This window comes from Lingula anatina, chromosome 1, assembly GCF_051362555.1.
Source record: "Lingula anatina isolate TDL-2025a chromosome 1, LinAna3.0, whole genome shotgun sequence".
NCBI classification, from domain to species: domain Eukaryota; kingdom Metazoa; phylum Brachiopoda; class Lingulata; order Lingulida; family Lingulidae; genus Lingula; species Lingula anatina.
This window is the reverse complement of record NC_141767.1, coordinates 20053449-20077128: the sequence shown is the minus strand read 5'-3', so window position 1 is coordinate 20077128 and position 23680 is coordinate 20053449. Positions and strand designations below refer to the sequence as shown.

Below are 23680 nucleotides of genomic sequence, written 5' to 3'. Positions count from 1 at the left end.
ACTGGATGCTATGGTAGATATTGTTCCCGTAGTGACAGCTGAGGTTGACGTTACATCAGAAGTTGCAGTACTTGCACTGTCAGTAGCTGATAGAGCAGCAGAATCAGAAGAGAGACCACTGTCTGTCAATGCTGCTGTGAACTGAGTTGAAACTAAGTCAGCAGCTGATGTTGTAGCAGTTGCCAGTATGGAGGATGACTCACTGGATGATACAGGTGTGGTTGATGTTACATCAGAGGTTGCAGTACTTGCACTGTCAGTAACTGAAATAGCCGCAGAGTCAGTAGAGAGACCACTGTCTGTCACTACTGCAGTGAACTGATTTGAAACTGAGTCAGCAGCTGATGTTGTAGCACTTGCCACAATGGAGGATGACTCAGTGGATGCTATGGTAGATATTGTTCCCGTCGTGACAGCTGTGGTTGACGTTACATCAGAAGTTGCAGTACTTGCACTGTCAGTAGCTGATAGAGCAGCAGAATCAGTAGAGAGACCACTGTCTGTCACTGCTGCAGTGAACTGAGCTGAAACTGAGTCAGCAGCTGATGTTGTAGCACTTGCCAGTATGGAGGTTGACTCAGTGGATGCTATGGTAGATATTGTTCCTGTAGTGACAGCTGTGGTTGACGTTACATCAGAGGTTGCACTGCTTGCAATGTCAGTAGCTGAAACAGCAGCAGAGTTAGTAGAGAAACCAGTGCCTGTCACAGCTGCAGTGAACTGAGTTGAAACTGAGTCAGCAGCTGATGTTGTAGCTCTTGCCAGTATGGAGGATGACTCAGTGGATGCTATGGTAGATATTGTTCCTGTAGTGACAGCTGTGGTTGACGTTACATCAGAAGTTGCAGTACTTGCACTGTCAGAAGATGATAGAGCAGCAGAGTCAGTAGAGAGACCACTGTCTGTCACTGCTGTAGTAAACTGAGTTGAAACTGAGTCAGCAGCTGATGTTGTAGCACTTGCCAGTATGGAGGATGACTCACTGGATGCTATGGTAGATATTGTTCCCGTCGTGACAGCTGTGGTTGACGTTACATCAGAAGTTGCAGTACTTCCACTGTCAGTAGCTGATAGAGCAGCAGAATCAGTAGAGAGACCACTGTCTGTCAATGCTGCAGTGAACTGAGCTGAAACTGAGTCAGCAACTGATGTTGTAGCATTTGCCAGTAGAGAGGATGACTCACTGGATGCTATGGTAGATATTGTTCCTGTAGTGACAACTGTGGTTGACGTTATATCAGATGTTGCACTACTTGCAATGTCAGTAGCTGAAACAGCAGCAGATTCTGAAGAAAGACCACTGTCTGTCACTGCTGCAGTGAACTGAGTTGAAACTGATTCAGCAGCTGATGTTGTAGCACTTGCCAGTCTGGAGGATGACTCACTGGATGCTATGGTAGATATTATTCCCGTCGTGACAACTGTGGTTGACGTTACATCAGAAGGTGCAGTACTTGCACTGTCAGTAGCTGATAGAGAAGCAGAATCAGTAGAGAGACCACTGTCTGTCAATGCTGCTGTGAACTGAGTTGAAACTGAGTCAGCAGCTGATGTTGTAGCAGTTGCCAGTATGGAGGATGACTCACTGGATTCTACAGCTGTGGTTGAGGTTACATCAGAGGTTGCAGTACTTGCACTGTCAGTAGCTGAAACAGCAGCAGAGTCAGTAAAAAGACCACTGTCTGTCACTGATGCAGTGAACTGAGTTGAAACTGAGTCAGCAGCTGATGATGTAGCACTTGCCAGTATGGAGGATGACTCAGTGGATGCTATGGTAGATATTGTTCCTGTAGTGACAGCTGTGGTTGACGTTACATCAGAGGTTGCACTGCTTGCAATGTCAGTAGCTGAAACAGCAGCAGAGTCAGTAGAAAGACCACTGCCTGTCACTGATGCAGTGAACTGAGTTGAAACTGAGTCAGCAGCTGATGTTGTAGCACTTGCCAGTATGGAGGATGACTCACTGGATGCTATGGTAGATATTGTTCCCGTAGTGACAGCTGAGGTTGACGTTACATCAGAAGTTGCAGTACTTGCACTGTCAGTAGCTGATAGAGCAGCAGAATCAGAAGAGAGACCACTGTCTGTCAATGCTGCTGTGAACTGAGTTGAAACTAAGTCAGCAGCTGATGTTGTAGCAGTTGCCAGTATGGAGGATGACTCACTGGATGATACAGGTGTGGTTGATGTTACATCAGAGGTTGCAGTACTTGCACTGTCAGTAACTGAAATAGCCGCAGAGTCAGTAGAGAGACCACTGTCTGTCACTACTGCAGTGAACTGATTTGAAACTGAGTCAGCAGCTGATGTTGTAGCACTTGCCACAATGGAGGATGACTCAGTGGATGCTATGGTAGATATTGTTCCCGTCGAGACAGCTGTGGTTGACGTTACATCAGAAGTTGCAGTACTTGCACTGTCAGTAGCTGATAGAGCAGCAGAATCAGTAGAGAGACCACTGTCTGTCACTGCTGCAGTGAACTGAGCTGAAACTGAGTCAGCAGCTGATGTTGTAGCACTTGCCTGTATGGAGGATGACTCAGTGGATGCTATGGTAGATATTGTTCCCGTCGTGACAGCTGTGGTTGACGTTACATCAGAAGTTGCAGAACTTGCACTGTCAGTAGCTGATAGAGCAGCAGAATCAGTAGAGAGACCACTGTCTGTCAATGCTGCAGTGAACTGAGTTGAAACTGATTCAGCAGCTGATGTTGTAGCACTTGCCTGTATGGAGGATGACTCAGTGGATGCTATGGTAGATATTGTTCCCGTCGTGACAGCTGTGGTTGACGTTACATCAGAAGTTGCAGTACTTGCACTGTCAGTAGCTGATAGAGAAGCAGAATCAGTAGAGAGACCACTGTCTGTCAATGCTGCTGTGAACTGAGTTGAAACTGAGTCAGCAGCTGATGTTGTAGCAGTTGCCAGTATGGAGGATGACTCACTGGATGATACAGCTGTGGTTGACGTTACATCAGAGGTTGCAGTACTTACACTGCCAGTAGCTGAAATAGCCGCAGAGTCAGTAAAGAGACCACTGTCTGTCACTGCTGCAGTGAACTGAGCTGAAACTGAGTCAGCAGCTGATGTTGTAGCACTTGCCAGTATGGAGGATGACTCAGTGGATGCTACAGCTGTGGTTAACGTTACATCAGAGGTTGCAGTACTTGCACTATCAGTAGCAGTAACAGTAGCAGAGTCAGTAAAGAAACCACTGTCTGTGACCAATGCAGTGAACTGAGTTAAAACTGAGTCAGCAGCTGATGTTGTAGCACTTGCCACAATGGAGGATGACTCAGTGGATGCTATGGTAGATATTGTTCCCGTAGGGACAGCTGTGGTTAACGTTATTTCAGAAGTTGCAGTACTTGCACTGTCAGTAGCTGATAGAGCAGCAGAATCAGTAAAGAGACCACTGTCTGTCACTGCTGCAGTGAACTGAGCTGAAACTGAGTCAGCAGCTGATGTTGTAGCACTTGCCTGTATGGAGGATGACTCAGTGGATGCTATGGTAGATATTGTTCCTGTAGTGACAGCTGTGGTTGACGTTACATCAGAGGTTGCACTGCTTGCAATGTCAGTAGCTGAAACAGCAGCAGAGTCAGTAGAGAGACCACTGTGTGTCACTGCTGCAGTGAACTGAGCTGAAACTGAGTCAGCAGCTGATGTTGTAGCACTTGCCAGTATGGAGGATGACTCACTGGATGCTGTGGTAGATATTGTTCCTGTAGTGACAGCTGTGGTTGACGTTACATCAGAGGTTGCACTGCTTGCAATGTCAGTAGCTGAAACAGCAGCAGAATCAGTAGAGAGACCACTGTCTGTCAATGCTGCTGTGAACTGAGTTGAAACTGAGTCAGCAGCTGATGTTGTAGCAGTTCCCAGTATGGAGGATGACTCACTGGATGCTATGGTAGATATTGTTCCTGTAGTGACAGCTGTGGTTGACGTTACATCAGAGGTTGCACTGCTTGCAATGTCAGTAGCTGAAACAGCAGCAGAATCAGTAGAGAGACCACTGTCTGTCAATGCTGCTGTGAACTGAGTTGAAACTGAGTCAGCAGCTGATGTTGTAGCAGTTGCCAGTATGGAGGATGACTCACTGGATGATACAGCTGTGGTTGACATTACATCAGAGGTTGCAGTACTTGCACTGTCAGTAGCTGAAATAGCCGCAGAGTCAGTAGAGAGACCACTGTCTGTCACTTCTGCAGTGAACTGAGCTGAAACTGAGTCAGCAGCTGATGTTGTAGCACTTGTCAGTATGGAGGATGACTCACTGGATGATATGGTAGATATTGTTCCCGTAGTGACAGCTGTGGTTGATGTTACATCAGAAGTTGCAGTACTTGCACTGTCAGTAGCTGATAGAGCAGCAGAATCAGTAGAGAGACCACTGTCTGTCAATGCTGTTGTGAACTGAGTTGAAACTGAGTCAGCAGCTGATGTTGTAGCAGTTGCCAGTATGGAGGATGACTCACTGGATGCTACAGCTGTGGTTGACGTTACATCAGAGGTTGCAGTACTTGCACTGTCAGTAGCTGAAACAGCAGCAGAGTCAGTAGAGAGACCACTGTCTGTCACTGCTGTAGTAAACTGAGTTGAAACTGAGTCAGCAGCTGATGTTGTAGCACTTGCCAGTATGGAGGATGACTCACTGGATGCTATGGTAGATATTGTTCCCGTCGTGACAGCTGTGGTTGACGTTACATCAGAGGTTGCAGTACTTGCACTGTCAGTAGCTGATAGAGCAGCAGAATCAGTAGAGAGACCACTGTCTGTCAATGCTGCAGTGAACTGAGCTGAAACTGAGTCAGCAACTGATGTTGTAGCACTTGCCAGTAGAGAGGATGACTCACTGGATGCTATGGTAGATATTGTTCCTGTAGTGACAACTATGGTTGACGTTATATCAGATGTTGCACTACTTGCAATGTCAGTAGCTGAAACAGCAGCAGATTCTGAAGAAAGACCACTGTCTGTCACTGCTGCAGTGAACTGAGTTGAAACTGATTCAGCAGCTGATGTTGTAGCACTTGCCAGTATGGAGGATGACTCACTGGATGCTATGGTAGATATTGTTCCCGTCGTGACAACTGTGGTTGACGTTACATCAGAAGTTGCAGTACTTGCACTGTCAGTAGCTGATAGAGAAGCAGAATCAGTAGAGAGACCACTGTCTGTCAATACTGCTGTGAACTGAGTTGAAACTGAGTCGGCAGCTGATGATGTAGCACTTGCTAGTATGGAAGATGACTCACTTCATGTTATGGTAGATATTGTTCCCATAGTGACCGCTGTGGTTGACGTTACATCAGAGGTTGCACTACTTGCACTGTCAGTAGCTGAAACAGCAGCAGAGTCAGTAGAAAGACCACTGCCTGTCACTGATGCAGTGAACTGAGTTGAAACTGAGTCAGCAGCTGATGATGTAGCACTTGCCAGTATGGAAGATGACTCACTTGATGTTATGGTAGATATTGTTCCCGTAGTGACAGCTGTGGTTGACGTTACATCAGATGTTGCACTACTTGCACTGTCAGAAGCTGAAACAGCAGCAGAGTCAGTAGAGAGACCATTGTCTGTCACTGCTGCAGTGAACTGAGTTGAAACTGAGTCAGCAGCTGATGTTGTAGCACTTGCCAGTATGGAGGATGACTCAGTGGATGCTATGGTAGATATTGTTCCCGTAGGGACAGCTGTGGTTAACGTTACATCAGAAGTTGCACTGCCAGTAGTTGAACTGCCAGTAGCTGATAGAGCAGCAGAATCAGGAAAGAGACCACTGTCTGTCAATGCTGCTGTGAACTGAGTTGAAACTGAGTCAGCAGCTGATGTTGTAGCAGTTCCCAGTATGGAGGATGACTCACTGGATGATACAGCTGTGGTTAACGTTACATCAGAGGTTGCAGTACTTACACTGCCAGTAGCTGAAATAGCCGCAGAGTCAGTAAAGAGACCACTGTCTGTCACTGCTGCAGTGAACTGAGCTGAAACTGAGTCAGCAGCTGATGTTGTAGCACTTGCTAGTATGGAGGATGACTCAGTGGATGTTATGGTAGATATTGTTCCCGTAGGGACAGCTGTGGTTAACGTTACATCAGAAGTTGCAGTACTTGCACTGTCAGTAGCTGATAGAGCAGCAGAATCAGGAAAGAGACCACTGTCTGTCAATGCTGCTGTGAACTGAGTTGAAACTGAGTCAGCAGCTGATGTTGTAGCAGTTGCCAGTATGGAGGATGACTCACTGGATGATACAGCTGTGGTTAACGTTACATCAGAGGTTGCAGTACTTACACTGCCAGTAGCTGAAATAGCCGCAGAGTCAGTAAAAAGACCACTGTCTGTCACTGATGCAGTGAACTGAGTTGAAACTGAGTCAGCAGCTGATGATGTAGCACTTGCCAGTATGGAAGATGACTCACTTGATGTTATGGTAGATATTGTTCCCGTAGTGACAGCTGTGGTTGACGTTACATCAGATGTTGCACTACTTGCACTGTCAGGAGCTGAAACAGCAGCAGAGTCAGTAGAGAGACCACTGTCTGTCACTGCTGCAGTGAACTGAGCTGAAACTGAGTCAGCAGCTGATGTTGTAGCACTTGCCAGTATGGAGGATGACTCAGTGGATGCTACAGCTGTGGTTAACGTTACATCAGAGGTTGCAGTACTTGTACTATCAGTAGCAGTAACAGTAGCAGAGTCAGTAAAGAAACCACTGTCTGTGACCAATGCAGTGAACTGAGTTAAAACTGAGTCAGCAGCTGATGTTGTAGCACTTGCCACAATGGAGGATGACTCAGTGGATGCTATGGTAGATATTGTTCCCGTAGGGACAGCTGTGGTTAACGTTATTTCAGAAGTTGCAGTACTTGCACTTTCAGTAGCTGATAGAGCAGCAGAATCAGTAAAGAGACCACTGTCTGTCACTGCTGCAGTGAACTGAGCTGAAACTGAGTCAGCAGCTGATGTTGTAGCACTTGCATGTATGGAGGATGACTCAGTGGATGCTATGGTAGATATTGTTCCTGTAGTGACAGCTGTGGTTGACGTTACATCAGAGGTTGCACTGCTTGCAATGTCAGTAGCTGAAACAGCAGCAGAGTCAGTAGAGAGACCACTGTGTGTCACTGCTGCAGTGAACTGAGCTGAAACTGAGTCAGCAGCTGATGTTGTAGCACTTGCCAGTATGGAGGATGACTCAGTGGATGCTATGGTAGATATTGTTCCTGTAGTGACAGCTGTGGTTGACGTTACATCAGAGGTTGCACTGCTTGCAATGTCAGTAGCTGAAACAGCAGCAGAATCAGTAGAGAGACCACTGTCTGTCAATGCTGCTGTGAACTGAGTTGAAACTGAGTCAGCAGCTGATGTTGTAGCAGTTCCCAGTATGGAGGATGACTCACTGGATGATACAGCTGTGGTTGACGTTACATCAGAGGTTGCAGTACTTGCACTGTCAGTAGCTGAAATAGCCGCAGAGTCAGTAGAGAGACCACTGTCTGTCACTTCTGCAGTGAACTGAGCTGAAACTGAGTCAGCAGCTGATGTTGTAGCACTTGCCAGTATGGAGGATGACTCAGTGGATGCTATGGTAGATATTGTTCCCGAAGTGACAGCTGTGGTTAACGTTACATCAGAAGTTGCAGTACTTGCACTGTCAGTAGCTGATAGAGCAGCAGAATCAGTAAAGAGTCCACTGTCTGTCAATGCTGCTGTGAAATGAGTTGAAACTGAGTCAGCAGCTGATGTTGTAGCAGTTGCCAGTATGGAGAATGACTCACTGGATTCTACAGCTGTGGTTGACGTTACATCAGAGGTTGCAGTACTTGCATTGTCAGTAGCTGAAACAGCCGCAGAGTCAGTAGAAAGACCACTGTCTGTCACTGATGCAGTGAACCGAGTTGAAACTGAGTCAGCAGCTGATGATGTAGCACTTGCCAGTATGGAAGATGACTCACTTGATGTTATGGTAGATATTGTTCCCGTAATGACAGCTGTGGTTGACGTTACATCAGATGTTGCACTACTTACACTGACGGTAGCTGAAACAGCAGCAGAGTCAGTAGAGAGACCACTGTCTGTCACAGCTGCAGTGAACTGAGCTGAAACTGAGTCAGCAGCTGATGTTGTAGCACTTGCCAGTATTGAGGATGACTCAGTGGATGCTATGGTAGATATTGTTCCCGTAGTGACAGCTGTGGTTGACTTTACATCAGAAGTTGCAGTACTTGCACTGTCAGTAGCTGTAAGAGCAGCAGAATCAGTAGAGAGACCACTGTCTGTCAATGCTGCTGTGAACTGAGTTGAAACTGAGTCAGCAGCTGATGTTGTAGCAGTTGCTAGTATGGAGGATGACTCAGTGGATGCTACAGCTGTGGTTGATGTTACATCAGAGGTTGCAGTACTTGCACTGTCAGTAGCTGAAACAGCAGCAGAGTCAGTAGAGAGACCACTGTCTGTCACTGCTGCAGTGAACTGAGCTGTAACTGAGTCAGCAGCTGATGATGTAGCACTTGCCAGTATGGAGGATGACTCACTGGATGCTACAGCTGTGGTTGACGTTACATCAGAGGTTGCAGTACTTGCACTGTCAGTAGCTGAAACAGCAGCAGAGTCAGTAGAAAGACCACTGCCTGTCACTGATGCAGTAAACTGAGTTGAAACTGAGTCAGCAGCTGATGTTGTAGCACTTGCCAGTATGGAGGATGACTCACTGGATGCTATGGTAGATATTGTTCCCGCAGTGACAGCTGTGGTTGACGTTACATCAGAAGTTGCAGTACTTGCACTGTCAGTAGCTGATAGAGCAGCAGAATGAGAAGAGAGACCACTGTCTGTCAATGCTGCTGTGAACTGAGTTGAAACTGAGTCAGCAGCTGATGTTGTAGCAGTTGCCAGTATGGAGGATGACTCACTGGATGATACAGCTGTGGTTGACGTTACATCAGAGGTTGCAGTACTTGCACTGTCAGTAGCTGAAACAGCAGCAGAGTCAGTAGAGAGACCACTGTCTGTCACTGCTGCAGTGAACTGAGCTGAAACTGAGTCAGCAGCTGATGTTGTAGCACTTGCCAGTATGGAGGTTGACTCAGTGGATGCTATGGTAGATATTGTTCCTGTAGTGACAGCTGTGGTTGACGTTACATCAGAGGTTGCACTGCTTGCAATGTCAGTAGCTGAAACAGCAGCAGAGTTAGTAGAGAAACCAGTGCCTGTCACAGCTGCAGTGAACTGAGTTGAAACTGAGTCAGCAGCTGATGTTGTAGCTCTTGCCAGTATGGAGGATGACTCAGTGGATGCTATGGTAGATATTGTTCCTGTAGTGACAGCTGTGGTTGACGTTACATCAGAAGTTGCAGTACTTGCACTGTCAGAAGATGATAGAGCAGCAGAGTCAGTAGAGAGACCACTGTCTGTCACTGCTGTAGTAAACTGAGTTGAAACTGAGTCAGCAGCTGATGTTGTAGCACTTGCCAGTATGGAGGATGACTCACTGGATGCTATGGTAGATATTGTTCCTGTAGTGACAACTGTGGTTGACGTTATATCAGATGTTGCACTACTTGCAATGTCAGTAGCTGAAACAGCAGCAGATTCTGAAGAAAGACCACTGTCTGTCACTGCTGCAGTGAACTGAGTTGAAACTGATTCAGCAGCTGATGTTGTAGCACTTGCCAGTCTGGAGGATGACTCACTGGATGCTATGGTAGATATTATTCCCGTCGTGACAACTGTGGTTGACGTTACATCAGAAGGTGCAGTACTTGCACTGTCAGTAGCTGATAGAGAAGCAGAATCAGTAGAGAGACCACTGTCTGTCAATGCTGCTGTGAACTGAGTTGAAACTGAGTCAGCAGCTGATGTTGTAGCAGTTGCCAGTATGGAGGATGACTCACTGGATTCTACAGCTGTGGTTGAGGTTACATCAGAGGTTGCAGTACTTGCACTGTCAGTAGCTGAAACAGCAGCAGAGTCAGTAAAAAGACCACTGTCTGTCACTGATGCAGTGAACTGAGTTGAAACTGAGTCAGCAGCTGATGATGTAGCACTTGCCAGTATGGAGGATGACTCAGTGGATGCTATGGTAGATATTGTTCCTGTAGTGACAGCTGTGGTTGACGTTACATCAGAGGTTGCACTGCTTGCAATGTCAGTAGCTGAAACAGCAGCAGAGTCAGTAGAAAGACCACTGCCTGTCACTGATGCAGTGAACTGAGTTGAAACTGAGTCAGCAGCTGATGATGTAGCACTTGCCAGTATGGAAGATGACTCACTGGATGATACAGCTGTGGTTGACGTTACATCAGAGGTTGCAGTACTTACACTGCCAGTAGCTGAAATAGCCGCAGAGTCAGTAAAGAGACCACTGTCTGTCACTGCTGCAGTGAACTGAGCTGAAACTGAGTCAGCAGCTGATGTTGTAGCACTTGCCAGTATGGAGGATGACTCAGTGGATGCTATGGTAGATATTGTTCCTGTAGTGACAGCTGTGGTTGACATTACATCAGAGGTTGCACTGCTTGCAATGTCGGTAGCTGAAACAGCAGCAGAGTCAGTAGAGAGACCACTGTGTGTCACTGCTGCAGTGAACTGAGCTGAAACTGAGTCAGCAGCTGATGTTGTAGCACTTGTCAGTATGGAGGATGACTCACTGGATGCTATGGTAGATATTGTTCCTGTAGTGACAGCTGTGGTTGACGTTACATCAGAGGTTGCACTGCTTGCAATGTCAGTAGCTGAAACAGCAGCAGAATCAGTAGAGAGACCACTGTCTGTCAATGCTGCTGTGAACTGAGTTGAAACTGAGTCAGCAGCTGATGTTGTAGCAGTTGCCAGTATGGAGGATGACTCACTGGATGATACAGCTGTGGTTGACGTTACATCAGAGGTTGCAGTACTTGCACTGTCAGTAGCTGAAATAGCCGCAGAGTCAGTAGAGAGACCACTGTCTGTCACTTCTGCAGTGAACTGAGCTGAAACTGAGTCAGCAGCTGATGTTGTAGCACTTGTCAGTATGGAGGATGACTCACTGGATGATATGGTAGATATTGTTCCCGTAGTGACAGCTGTGGTTGATGTTACATCAGAAGTTGCAGTACTTGCACTGTCAGTAGCTGATAGAGCAGCAGAATCAGTAGAGAGACCACTGTCTGTCAATGCTGTTGTGAACTGAGTTGAAACTGAGTCAGCAGCTGATGTTGTAGCAGTTGCCAGTATGGAGGATGACTCACTGGATGCTACAGCTGTGGTTGACGTTACATCAGAGGTTGCAGTACTTGCACTGTCAGTAGCTGAAACAGCAGCAGAGTCAGTAGAGAGACCACTGTCTGTCACTGCTGCAGTAAACTGAGTTGAAACTGAGTCAGCAGCTGATGTTGTAGCACTTGCCAGTATGGAGGATGACTCACTGGATGCTATGGTAGATATTGTTCCCGTCGTGACAGCTGTGGTTGACGTTACATCAGAGGTTGCAGTACTTGCACTGTCAGTAGCTGATAGAGCAGCAGAATCAGTAGAGAGACCACTGTCTGTCAATGCTGCAGTGAACTGAGCTGAAACTGAGTCAGCAACTGATGTTGTAGCACTTGCCAGTAGAGAGGATGACTCACTGGATGCTATGGTAGATATTGTTCCCGTCGTGACAACTGTGGTTGACGTTACATCAGAAGTTGCAGTACTTGCACTGTCAGTAGCTGATAGAGAAGCAGAATCAGTAGAGAGACCACTGTCTGTCAATACTGCTGTGAACTGAGTTGAAACTGAGTCGGCAGCTGATGATGTAGCACTTGCTAGTATGGAAGATGACTCACTTGATGTTATGGTAGATATTGTTCCCATAGTGACCGCTGTGGTTGACGTTACATCAGAGGTTGCACTACTTGCACTGTCAGTAGCTGAAACAGCAGCAGAGTCAGTAGAAAGACCACTGCCTGTCACTGATGCAGTGAACTGAGTTGAAACTGAGTCAGCAGCTGATGATGTAGCACTTGCCAGTATGGAAGATGACTCACTTGATGTTATGGTAGATATTGTTCCCGTAGTGACAGCTGTGGTTGACGTTACATCAGATGTTGCACTACTTGCACTGTCAGAAGCTGAAACAGCAGCAGAGTCAGTAGAGAGACCATTGTCTGTCACTGCTGCAGTGAACTGAGTTGAAACTGAGTCAGCAGCTGATGTTGTAGCACTTGCCAGTATGGAGGATGACTCAGTGGATGCTATGGTAGATATTGTTCCCGTAGGGACAGCTGTGGTTAACGTTACATCAGAAGTTGCACTGCCAGTAGTTGAACTGCTAGTAGCTGATAGAGCAGCAGAATCAGGAAAGAGACCACTGTCTGTCAATGCTGCTGTGAACTGAGTTGAAACTGAGTCAGCAGCTGATGTTGTAGCAGTTCCCAGTATGGAGGATGACTCACTGGATGATACAGCTGTGGTTAACGTTACATCAGAGGTTGCAGTAGTTACACTGCCAGTAGCTGAAATAGCCGCAGAGTCAGTAAAGAGACCACTGTCTGTCACTGCTGCAGTGAACTGAGCTGAAACTGAGTCAGCAGCTGATGTTGTAGCACTTGCTAGTATGGAGGATGACTCAGTGGATGTTATGGTAGATATTGTTCCCGTAGGGACAGCTGTGGTTAACGTTACATCAGAAGTTGCAGTACTTGCACTGTCAGTAGCTGATAGAGCACCAGAATCAGGAAAGAGACCACTGTCTGTCAATGCTGCTGTGAACTGAGTTGAAACTGAGTCAGCAGCTGATGTTGTAGCAGTTGCCAGTATGGAGGATGACTCACTGGATGATACAGCTGTGGTTAACGTTACATCAGAGGTTGCAGTACTTACACTGCCAGTAGCTGAAATAGCCGCAGAGTCAGTAAAAAGACCACTGTCTGTCACTGATGCAGTGAACTGAGTTGAAACTGAGTCAGCAGCTGATGATGTAGCACTTGCCAGTATGGAAGATGACTCACTTGATGTTATGGTAGATATTGTTCCCGTAGGGACAGCTGTGGTTGACGTTACATCAGATGTTGCACTACTTGCACTGTCAGGAGCTGAAACAGCAGCAGAGTCAGTAGAGAGACCACTGTCTGTCACTGCTGCAGTGAACTGAGCTGAAACTGAGTCAGCAGCTGATGTTGTAGCACTTGCCAGTATGGAGGATGACTCAGTGGATGCTACAGCTGTGGTTAACGTTACATCAGAGGTTGCAGTACTTGCACTATCAGTAGCAGTAACAGTAGCAGAGTCAGTAAAGAAACCACTGTCTGTGACCAATGCAGTGAACTGAGTTAAAACTGAGTCAGCAGCTGATGTTGTAGCACTTGCCACAATGGAGGATGACTCAGTGGATGCTATGGTAGATATTGTTCCCGTAGGGACAGCTGTGGTTAACGTTATTTCAGAAGTTGCAGTACTTGCACTGTCAGTAGCTGATAGAGCAGCAGAATCAGTAAAGAGACCACTGTCTGTCACTGCTGCAGTGAACTGAGCTGAAACTGAGTCAGCAGCTGATGTTGTAGCACTTGCCTGTATGGAGGATGACTCAGTGGATGCTATGGTAGATATTGTTCCTGTAGTGACAGCTGTGGTTGACGTTACATCAGAGGTTGCACTGCTTGCAATGTCAGTAGCTGAAACAGCAGCAGAGTCAGTAGAGAGACCACTGTGTGTCACTGCTGCAGTGAACTGAGCTGAAACTGAGTCAGCAGCTGATGTTGTAGCACTTGCCAGTATGGAGGATGACTCAGTGGATGCTATGGTAGATATTGTTCCTGTAGTGACAGCTGTGGTTGACGTTACATCAGAGGTTGCACTGCTTGCAATGTCAGTAGCTGAAACAGCAGCAGAATCAGTAGAGAGACCACTGTCTGTCAATGCTGCTGTGAACTGAGTTGAAACTGAGTCAGCAGCTGATGTTGTAGCAGTTCCCAGTATGGAGGATGACTCACTGGATGATACAGCTGTGGTTGACGTTACATCAGAGGTTGCAGTACTTGCACTGTCAGTAGCTGAAATAGCCGCAGAGTCAGTAGAGAGACCACTGTCTGTCACTTCTGCAGTGAACTGAGCTGAAACTGAGTCAGCAGCTGATGTTGTAGCACTTGCCAGTATGGAGGATGACTCAGTGGATGCTATGGTAGATATTGTTCCCGAAGTGACAGCTGTGGTTAACGTTACATCAGAAGTTGCAGTACTTGCACTGTCAGTAGCTGATAGAGCAGCAGAATCAGTAAAGAGTCCACTGTCTGTCAATGCTGCTGTGAAATGAGTTGAAACTGAGTCAGCAGCTGATGTTGTAGCAGTTGCCAGTATGGAGAATGACTCACTGGATTCTACAGCTGTGGTTGACGTTACATCAGAGGTTGCAGTACTTGCATTGTCAGTAGCTGAAACAGCCGCAGAGTCAGTAGAAAGACCACTGTCTGTCACTGATGCAGTGAACCGAGTTGAAACTGAGTCAGCAGCTGATGATGTAGCACTTGCCAGTATGGAAGATGACTCACTTGATGTTATGGTAGATATTGTTCCCGTAATGACAGCTGTGGTTGACGTTACATCAGATGTTGCACTACTTACACTGACGGTAGCTGAAACAGCAGCAGAGTCAGTAGAGAGACCACTGTCTGTCACAGCTGCAGTGAACTGAGCTGAAACTGAGTCAGCAGCTGATGTTGTAGCACTTGCCAGTATGGAGGATGACTCAGTGGATGCTATGGTAGATATTGTTCCTGTAGGGACAGCTGTGGTTGACGTTACATCAGAGGTTGCACTGCTTGCAATGTCAGTAGCTGAAACAGCAGCAGAGTCAGTAGAGAGACCAGTGTCTGTCACTTCTGCAGTGAATTGAGTTGAAACTGAGTCAGCAGCTGATGTTGTAGCACTTGCCAGTATTGAGGATGACTCAGTGGATGCTATGGTAGATATTGTTCCCGTAGTGACAGCTGTGGTTGACTTTACATCAGAAGTTGCAGTACTTGCACTGTCAGTAGCTGTAAGAGCAGCAGAATCAGTAGAGAGACCACTGTCTGTCAATGCTGCTGTGAACTGAGTTGAAACTGAGTCAGCAGCTGATGTTGTAGCAGTTGCTAGTATGGAGGATGACTCAGTGGATGCTATAGCTGTGGTTGATGTTACATCAGAGGTTGCAGTACTTGCACTGTCAGTAGCTGAAACAGCAGCAGAGTCAGTAGAGAGACCACTGTCTGTCACTGCTGCAGTGAACTGAGCTGTAACTGACTCAGCAGCTGATGATGTAGCACTTGCCAGTATGGAGGATGACTCACTGGATGCTACAGCTGTGGTTGACGTTACATCAGAGGTTGCAGTACTTGCACTGTCAGTAGCTGAAACAGCAGCAGAGTCAGTAGAAAGACCACTGCCTGTCACTGATGCAGTAAACTGAGTTGAAACTGAGTCAGCAGCTGATGTTGTAGCACTTGCCAGTATGGAGGATGACTCACTGGATGCTATGGTAGATATTGTTCCCGCAGTGACAGCTGTGGTTGACGTTACATCAGAAGTTGCAGTACTTGCACTGTCAGTAGCTGATAGAGCAGCAGAATGAGAAGAGAGACCACTGTCTGTCAATGCTGCTGTGAACTGAGTTGAAACTGAGTCAGCAGCTGATGTTGTAGCAGTTGCCAGTATGGAGGATGACTCACTGGATGATACAGCTGTGGTTGACGTTACATCAGAGGTTGCAGTACTTGCACTCTCAGTAGCTGAAATAGCCGCAGAGTCAGTAGAGAGACCACTGTCTGTCACCGCTGCAGTGAGCTGAGCTGAAACTGAGTCAGCAGCTGATGTTGTAGCACTTGCCAGTATTGAGGATGACTCAGTGGATGCTATAGTAGATATTGTTCCCGTAGTGACAGCTGTGGTTGACGTTACATCAGAAGTTGCAGTACTTGCACTGTCAGTAGCTGATAGAGCAGCAGACTCAGAAGAGAGACCACTGTCTGTCAATGCTGCTGTGAACTGAGTTGAAACTGAGTCAGCAGCTGATGTTGTAGCAGTTGCCAGTATGGAGGATGACTCACTGGATGATACAGCTGTGGTTGATGTTACTACAGAGGTTGCAGTACTTGCACTGTCAGTAGCTGAAACAGCAGCAGAGTCAGTAGAGAGACCACTGTCTGTCACTGCTGCAGGGAACTGAGCTGTAACTGAGTCAGCAGCTGATAATGTAGCACTTGCCAGTATGGAAGATGACTCACTTGATGTTATGGTAGATATTGTTTCCATAATGACAGCTGAGGTCGACGTTACATCAGATGTTGCACTACTTGCACTGTCGGTAGCTGAAACAGCAGCAGAGTCAGTAGAGAGACCACTGTCTGTCACTGCTGCAGTGAACTGAGCTGAAACTGAGTCAGCAGCTGATGTTGTAGCACTTGCCTGTATGGAGGATGACTCAGTGGATGCTATGGTAGATATTGTTCCTGTAGTGACAGCTGTGGTTGACGTTACATCAGAGGTTGCACTGCTTGCAATGTCAGTAGCTGAAACAACAGCAGAGTCAGTAGAGAGACCACTGTCTGTCACTGCTGCAGTGAACTGAGTTGAAACTGAGTCAGCAGCTGATGTTGTAGCACTTGCCAGTATTGAGGATGACTCAGTGGATGCTATAGTAGATATTGTTCCCGTAGTGACAGCTGTGGTTGACGTTACATCAGAAGTTGCAGTACTTGCACTGTCAGTAGCTGATAGAGCAGCAGAATCAGAAGACAGACCACTGTCTGTCAATGCGGCTGTGAACTGAGTTGAAACTGAGTCAGCAGCTGATGTTGTAGCAGTTGCCAGTATGGAGGATGACTCACTGGATGATACAGCTGTGGTTGACGTTACATCAGAGGTTGCAGTACTTGCACTGTCAGTAGCTGAAATAGCCGCAGAGTCAGTAGAGAGACCACTGTCTGTCACTGCTGCAGTGAACTGAGCTGAAACTGAGTCAGCACCTGATGTTGTAGCACTTGCCAGTGTGGAGGATGACTCAGTGGATGCTATGGTAGATATTGTTCCCGTAGGGACAGCTGTGGTTAACGTTACATCAGAACTTGCAGTACTTGCACTGTCAGTAGCTGATAGAGCAGCAGAATCAGTAAAAAGACCACTGTCTGTCAATGCTGCTGTGAACTGAGTTGAAACTGAGTTAGCAGCTGCTGTTGTAGCAGTTGCCAGTATTGAGGATGACTCAGTGGATGCTATGGTAGATATTGTTCCCATAGTGACAGCTGTGGTTGACGTTACATCAGAAGTTGCAGTACTTGCACTGTCAGTAGCTGTTAGAGCAGCAGAATCAGTAGAGAGACCACTGTCTGTCAATGCTGCTGTGAACTGAGTTGAAACTGAGTCAGCAGCTGATGTTGTAGCAGTTGCTAGTATGGAGGATGACTCAGTGGATGCTACAGCTGTGGTTGACGTTACTACAGAGGTTGCAGTACTTGCACTGTCAGTAGCTGAAACAGCAGCAGAGTCAGTAGAGAGACCACTGTCTGTCACTGCTGCAGGGAACTGAGCTGTAACTGAGTCAGCAGCTGATAATGTAGCACTTGCCAGTATGGAAGATGACTCACTTGATGTTATGGTAGATATTGTTTCCATAGTGACAGCTGTGGTCGACGTTACATCAGATGTTGCACTACTTGCACTGTCGGTAGCTAAAACAGCAGCAGAGTCAGTAGAGAGACCACTGTCTGTCACTGCTGCAGTGAACTGAGCTGAAACTGAGTCAGCAGCTGATGTTGTAGCACTTGCCTGTATGGAGGATGACTCAGTGGATGCTATGGTAGATATTGTTCCTGTAGTGACAGCTGTGGTTGACGTTACATCAGAAGTTGCAGTACTTGCACTGTCAGTAGCTGATAGAGCAGCAGAATCAGAAGAGAGACCACTGTCTGTCAATGCTGCTGTGAACTGAGTTGAAACTGAGTCAGCAGCTGATGTTGTAGCAGTTGCCAGTATGGAGGATGACTCACTGGATGATACAGCTGTGGTTGATGTTACATCAGAGGTTGAGGTACTTGCACTGTCAGTAGCTGAAACAGCAGCAGAGTCAGTAGAGAGACCACTGTCTGTCACTGCTGCTGTGAACTGAGTTGAAACTGAGTCAGCAGCTGATGTTGTAGCAGTTGCCAGTATGGAGGATGACTCACTGGATGATACTGCTGTGGTTGACGTTACATCAGAGGTTGCAGTACTTGCACTGTCAGTAGCTGAAATAGCCGCAGAGTCAGTAGAGAGACCACTGTCTGTCACTTCTGCAGTGAACTGAGCTGAAACTGAGTCAGCAGCTGATGTTATAGCACTTGTCAGTATGGAGGATGACTCAGTGGATGCTATGGTAGATATTGTTCCCGTAGTGACAGCTGTGGTTAACGTTACATCAGAAGTTGCAGTACTTGCACTGTCAGTAGCTGATAGAGCAGCAGAATCAGTAAAGAGACCACTGTCTGTCAATGCTGCTGTGAACCGAGTTGAAACTGAGTCAGCAGCTGATGTTGTAGCAGTTGCCAGTATGGAGGATGACTCACTGGATTCTACAGCTGTGGTTGACGTTACATCAGAGGTTGCAGTACTTGCATTGTCAGTAGCTGAAACAGCCGCAGAGTCAGTAGAAAGACCACTGTCTGTCACTGATGCAGTGAACCGAGTTGAAACTGAGTCAGCAGCTGATGAGGTAGGACTTGCCAGTATGGAAGATGACTCACTTGATGTTATGGTAGATATTGTTCCCGTAATGACAGCTGTGGTTGACGTTACATCAGATGTTGCACTACTTACACTGACGGTAGCTGAAACAGCAGCAGAGTCAGTAGAGAGACCACTGTCTGTCACAGCTGCAGTGAACTGAGCTGAAACTGAGTCAGCAGCTGATGTTGTAGCACTTGCCAGTATGGAGGATGACTCAGTGGATGCTATGGTAGATATTGTTCCTGTAGGGACAGCTGTGGTTGATGTTACATCAGAGGTTGCACTGCTTGCAATGTCAGTAGCTGAAACAGCAGCAGAGTCAGTAGAGAGACCAGTGTCTGTCACTGCTGCAGTGAATTGAGTTGAAACTGAGTCAGCAGCTGATGTTGTAGCACTTGCCAGTATTGAGGATGACTCAGTGGATGCTATGGTAGATATTGTTCCCGTAGTGACAGCTGTGGTTGACTTTACATCAGAAGTTGCAGTACTTGCACTGTCAGTAGCTGTAAGAGCAGCAGAATCAGTAGAAGAACCACTGTCTGTCAATGCTGCTGTGAACTGAGTTGAAACTGAGTCAGCAGCTGATGTTGTAGCAGTTGCTAGTATGGAGGATGACTCAGTGGATGCTACAGCTGTGGTTGATGTTACATCAGAGGTTGCAGTACTTGCACTGTCAGTAGCTGAAACAGCAGCAGAGTCAGTAGAGAGACCACTGTCTGTCACTGCTGCAGTGAACTGAGCTGTAACTGAGTCAGCAGCTGATGATGTAGCACTTGCCAGTATGGAGGATGACTCACTGGATGCTACAGCTGTGGTTGACGTTACATCAGAGGTTGCAGTACTTGCACTGTCAGTAGCTGAAACAGCAGCAGAGTCAGTAGAAAGACCACTGCCTGTCACTGATGCAGTGAACTGAGTTGAAACTGAGTCAGCAGCTGATGTTGTAGCACTTGCCAGTATGGAGGATGACTCACTGGATGATACAGCTGTGGTTGACGTTACATCAGAGGTTCCAGTACTTGCACTGTCAGTAGCTGAAACAGCCGCAGAGTCAGTCGAGAGACCACTGTCTGTCACTGCTGCAGTGAACTGAGCTGAAACTGGGTCAGCAGCTGATGTTGTAGCACTTGCCAGTATGGAAGATGACTCAGTGGATGCTATGGTAGATATTGTTCCTGTAGTGACAGCTGTGGTTGACGTTACATCAGAGGTTGCAGTGCTTGCAATGTCAGTAGCTGAAACAGCAGCAGAATCAGTAGAGAGACCACTGTCTGTCAATGCTGCTGTGAACTGAGTTGAGACTGAGTCAGCAGCTGATGTTGTAGCAGTTGCCATTATGGAGGATGACTCACTGGATGATACAGCTGTGGTTGACGTTACATCAGAGGTTGCAGTACTTGCACTGTCAGTAGCTGAAATAGCCGCAGAGTCAGTAGAGAGACCACTGTCTGTCACTTCTGCAGTGAACTGAGCTGAAACTGAGTCAGCAGCTGATGTTGTAGCACTTGCCAGTATGGAAGATGACTCAGTGGATGCTATGGTAGATATTGTTCCCGAAGTGACAGCTGTGGTTAACGTTACATCAGAAGTTGCAGTACTTGCACTGTCAGTAGCTGAAATAGCCGCAGAGTCAGTAGAGAGTCCACTGTCTGTCAATGCTGCTGTGAACTGAGTTGAAACTGAGTCAGCAGCTGATGTTGTAGCAGTTGCCAGTATGGAGAATGACTCACTGGATTCTACAGCTGTGGTTGACGTTACATCAGAGGTTGCAGTACTTCCATTGTCAGTAGCTGAAACAGCTGCAGAGTCAGTAGAAAGACCACTGTCTGTCACTGATGCAGTGAACCGAGTTGAAACTGAGTCAGCAGCTGATGATGTAGCACTTGCCAGTATGGAAGATGACTCACTTGATGTTATGGTAGATATTGTTCCCGTAATGACAGCTGTGGTTGACGTTACATCAGATCTTGCACTACTTGCACTGTCGGTAGCTGAAACAGCAGCAGAGTCAGTAGAGAGACCACTGTCTGTCACTGCTGCAGTGAATTGAGTTGAAACTGAGTTAGCAGCTGATGTTGTAGCACTTGCCAGTATTGAGGATGACTCAGTGGATGCTATGGTAGATATTGTTCCCGTAGTGACAGCTGTGGTTGACGTTACATCAGAAGTTGCAGTACTTGCACTGTCAGTAGCTGTTAGAGCAGCAGAATCAGTAGAGAGACCACTGTCTGTCAATGCTGCTGTGAACTGAGTTGAAACTGAGTCAGCAGCTGATGTTGTAGCAGTTGCTAGTATGGAGGATGACTCAGTGGATGCCACAGCTGTGGTTGATGTTACATCAGAGGTTGCAGTACTTGCACTGTCAGTAGCTGAAACAGCAGCAGAGTCAGTAGAGAGACCACTGTCTGTCACTGCTGCAGTGAACTGAGCTGTAACTGAGTCAGCAGCTGATGATGTAGCACTTGCCAGTATGGAGGATGACTCACTGGATGCTACAGCTGTGGTTGACGTTACATCAGAGGTTGCAGTACTTGCACTGTCAGTAGCTGAAACAGCAGCAGAGTCAGTAGAAAGACCACTGCCTGTCACTGATGCAGTAAATTGAGTTGAAACTGAGTCAGCAGCTGATGTTGTAGCACTTGCCAGTATGGAGGATGACTCACTGGATGCTATGGTAGATATTGTTCCCGCAGTGACAGCTGTGGTTGACGTTACATCAGAAGTTGCAGTACTTGCACTGTCAGTAGCTGATAGAGCAGCAGAATGAGAAGAGAGACCACTGTCTGTCAATGCTGCTGTGAACTGAGTTGAAACTGAGTCAGCAGCTGATGTTGTAGCAGTTGCCAGTATGGAGGATGACTCACTGGATGATACAGCTGTGGTTGACGTTACATCAGAGGTTGCAGTACTTGCACTCTCAGTAGCTGAAATAGCCGCAGAGTCAGTAGAGAGACCACTGTCTGTCACCGCTGCAGTGAACTGAGCTGAAACTGAGTCAGCAGCTGATGTTGTAGCACTTGCCAGTATCGAGGATGACTCAGTGGATGCTATGGTAGATATTGTTCCCGTAGGGACAGCTGTGGTTAACGTTACATCAGAACTTGCAGTACTTGCACTGTCAGTAGCTGATAGAGCAGCAGAATCAGTAAAGAGACCACTGTCTGTCAATGCTGCTGTGAACTGAGTTGAAATTGAGTCAGCAGCTGCTGTTGTAGCAGTTGCCAGTATTGAGGATGACTCAGTGGATGCTATGGTAGATATTGTTCCCATAGTGACAGCTGTGGTTGACGTTACAGTACTTGCACTGTCAGTAGCTGATAGAGCAGCAGAATCAGTAGAGAGACCAGTGTCTGTCACTTCTGCAGTGAACTGAGTTGAAATTGAGTCAGCAGCTGATGTTGTAGCACTTGCCAGTCTTGAGGATGACTCAGTGGATGCTATAGTAGATATTGTTCCCGTAGTGACAGCTGTGGTTGACGTTACATCAGAAGTTGCAGTACTTGCACTGTCAGTAGCTGATAGAGCAGCAGAATCAGAAGAGAGACCACCGTCTGTCAATGCTGCTGTGAACTGAGTTGAAACTGAGTCAGCAGCTGATGTTGTAGCAGTTGCCAGTATGGAGGATGACTCACTGGATGATACAGCTGTGGTTGACGTTACATCAGAGGTTGCAGTACTTGCACTGTCAGTAGCTGAAACAGCAGCAGAGTCAGTAGAGAGACCACTGTCTGTCACTGCTGCAGGGAACTGAGCTGTAACTGAGGCAGCAGCTGATAATGTAGCACTTGCCAGTATGGAAGATGACTCACTTGATGTTATGGTAGATATTGTTTCCATAATGACAGCTGTGGTCGACGTTACATCAGATGTTGCACTGCTTGCAATGTCAGCAGCAGAATCAGAAGAGAGACCACTGTCTGTCAATGCTGCTGTGAACTGAGTTGAAACTGAGTCAGCAGCTGCTGTTGTAGCAGTTGCCAGTATTGAGGATGACTCAGTGGATACTATGGTAGATATTGTTCCCATAGTGACAGCTGTGGTTGACGTTACATCAGAAGTTGCAGTACTTGCACTGTCAGTAGCTGTTAGAGCAGCAGAATCAGTAGAGAGACCACTGTCTGTCAATGCTGCTGTGAACTGAGTTGAAACTGAGTCAGCAGCTGATGTTGTAGCAGTTGCTAGTATGGAGGATGACTCAGTGGATGCTACAGCTGTGGTTGACGTTACATCAGAGGTTGCAGTACTTGCAATATCAGTAGCTGAAACAGCAGCAGAGTCAGTAGAAAGACCACTGCCTGTCACTGATGCAGTGAACTGAGTTGAAACTGAGTCAGCAGCTGATGTTGTAGCATTTGCCAGTATGGAGGATGACTCACTGGATGCTATGGTAGATATTGTTCCCGCAGTGACAGCTGTGGTTGACGTTACATCAGAAGTTGCAGTACTTGCACTGTCAGTAGCTGATAGAGCAGCAGAATGAGAAGAGAGACCACTGTCTGTCAATGCTGCTGTGAACTGAGTTGAAACTGAGTCAGCAGCTGATGTTGTATCAGTTGCCAGTATGGAGGATGACTCACTGGATGATACAGCTGTGGTTGACGTTACATCAGAGGTTGCAGTACTTGCACTCTCAGTAGCTGAAATAGCCGCAGAGTCAGTAGAGAGACCACTGTCTGTCACCGCTGCAGTGAGCTGAGCTGAAACTGAGTTAGCAGCTGCTGTTGTAGCAGTTGCCAGTATTGAGGATGACTCAGTGGATGCTATGGTAGATATTGTTCCCATAGTGACAGCTGTGGTTGACGTTACATCAGAAGTTGCAGTACTTGCACTGTCAGTAGCTGTTAGAGCAGCAGAATCAGTAGAGAGACCACTGTCTGTCAATGCTGCTGTGAACTGAGTTGAAACTGAGTCAGCAGCTGATGTTGTAGCAGTTGCCAGTATGGAGAATGACTCACTGGATGATACAGCTGTGGTTGAT

General features: G+C 46.9%; 1 protein-coding gene across 1 annotated transcript; it reads right to left on the bottom strand.

Moving 5' to 3' along the window:
* Positions 1 to 4575: 4575 nt before the first annotated feature.
* LOC147764077 (uncharacterized) lies at positions 4576 to 17613 on the bottom strand. Its single transcript, XM_087001980.1, has 3 exons — positions 17586 to 17613; positions 15207 to 16790; positions 4576 to 10337 (listed from the first exon to the last, which is right to left on the bottom strand). Exons 1-3 carry the CDS (start codon positions 17611 to 17613, stop codon positions 5263 to 5265), a joined length of 6687 nt encoding a protein of 2228 aa, XP_086858106.1. The 3' UTR covers positions 4576 to 5262.
* Positions 17614 to 23680: the final 6067 nt, after the last annotated feature.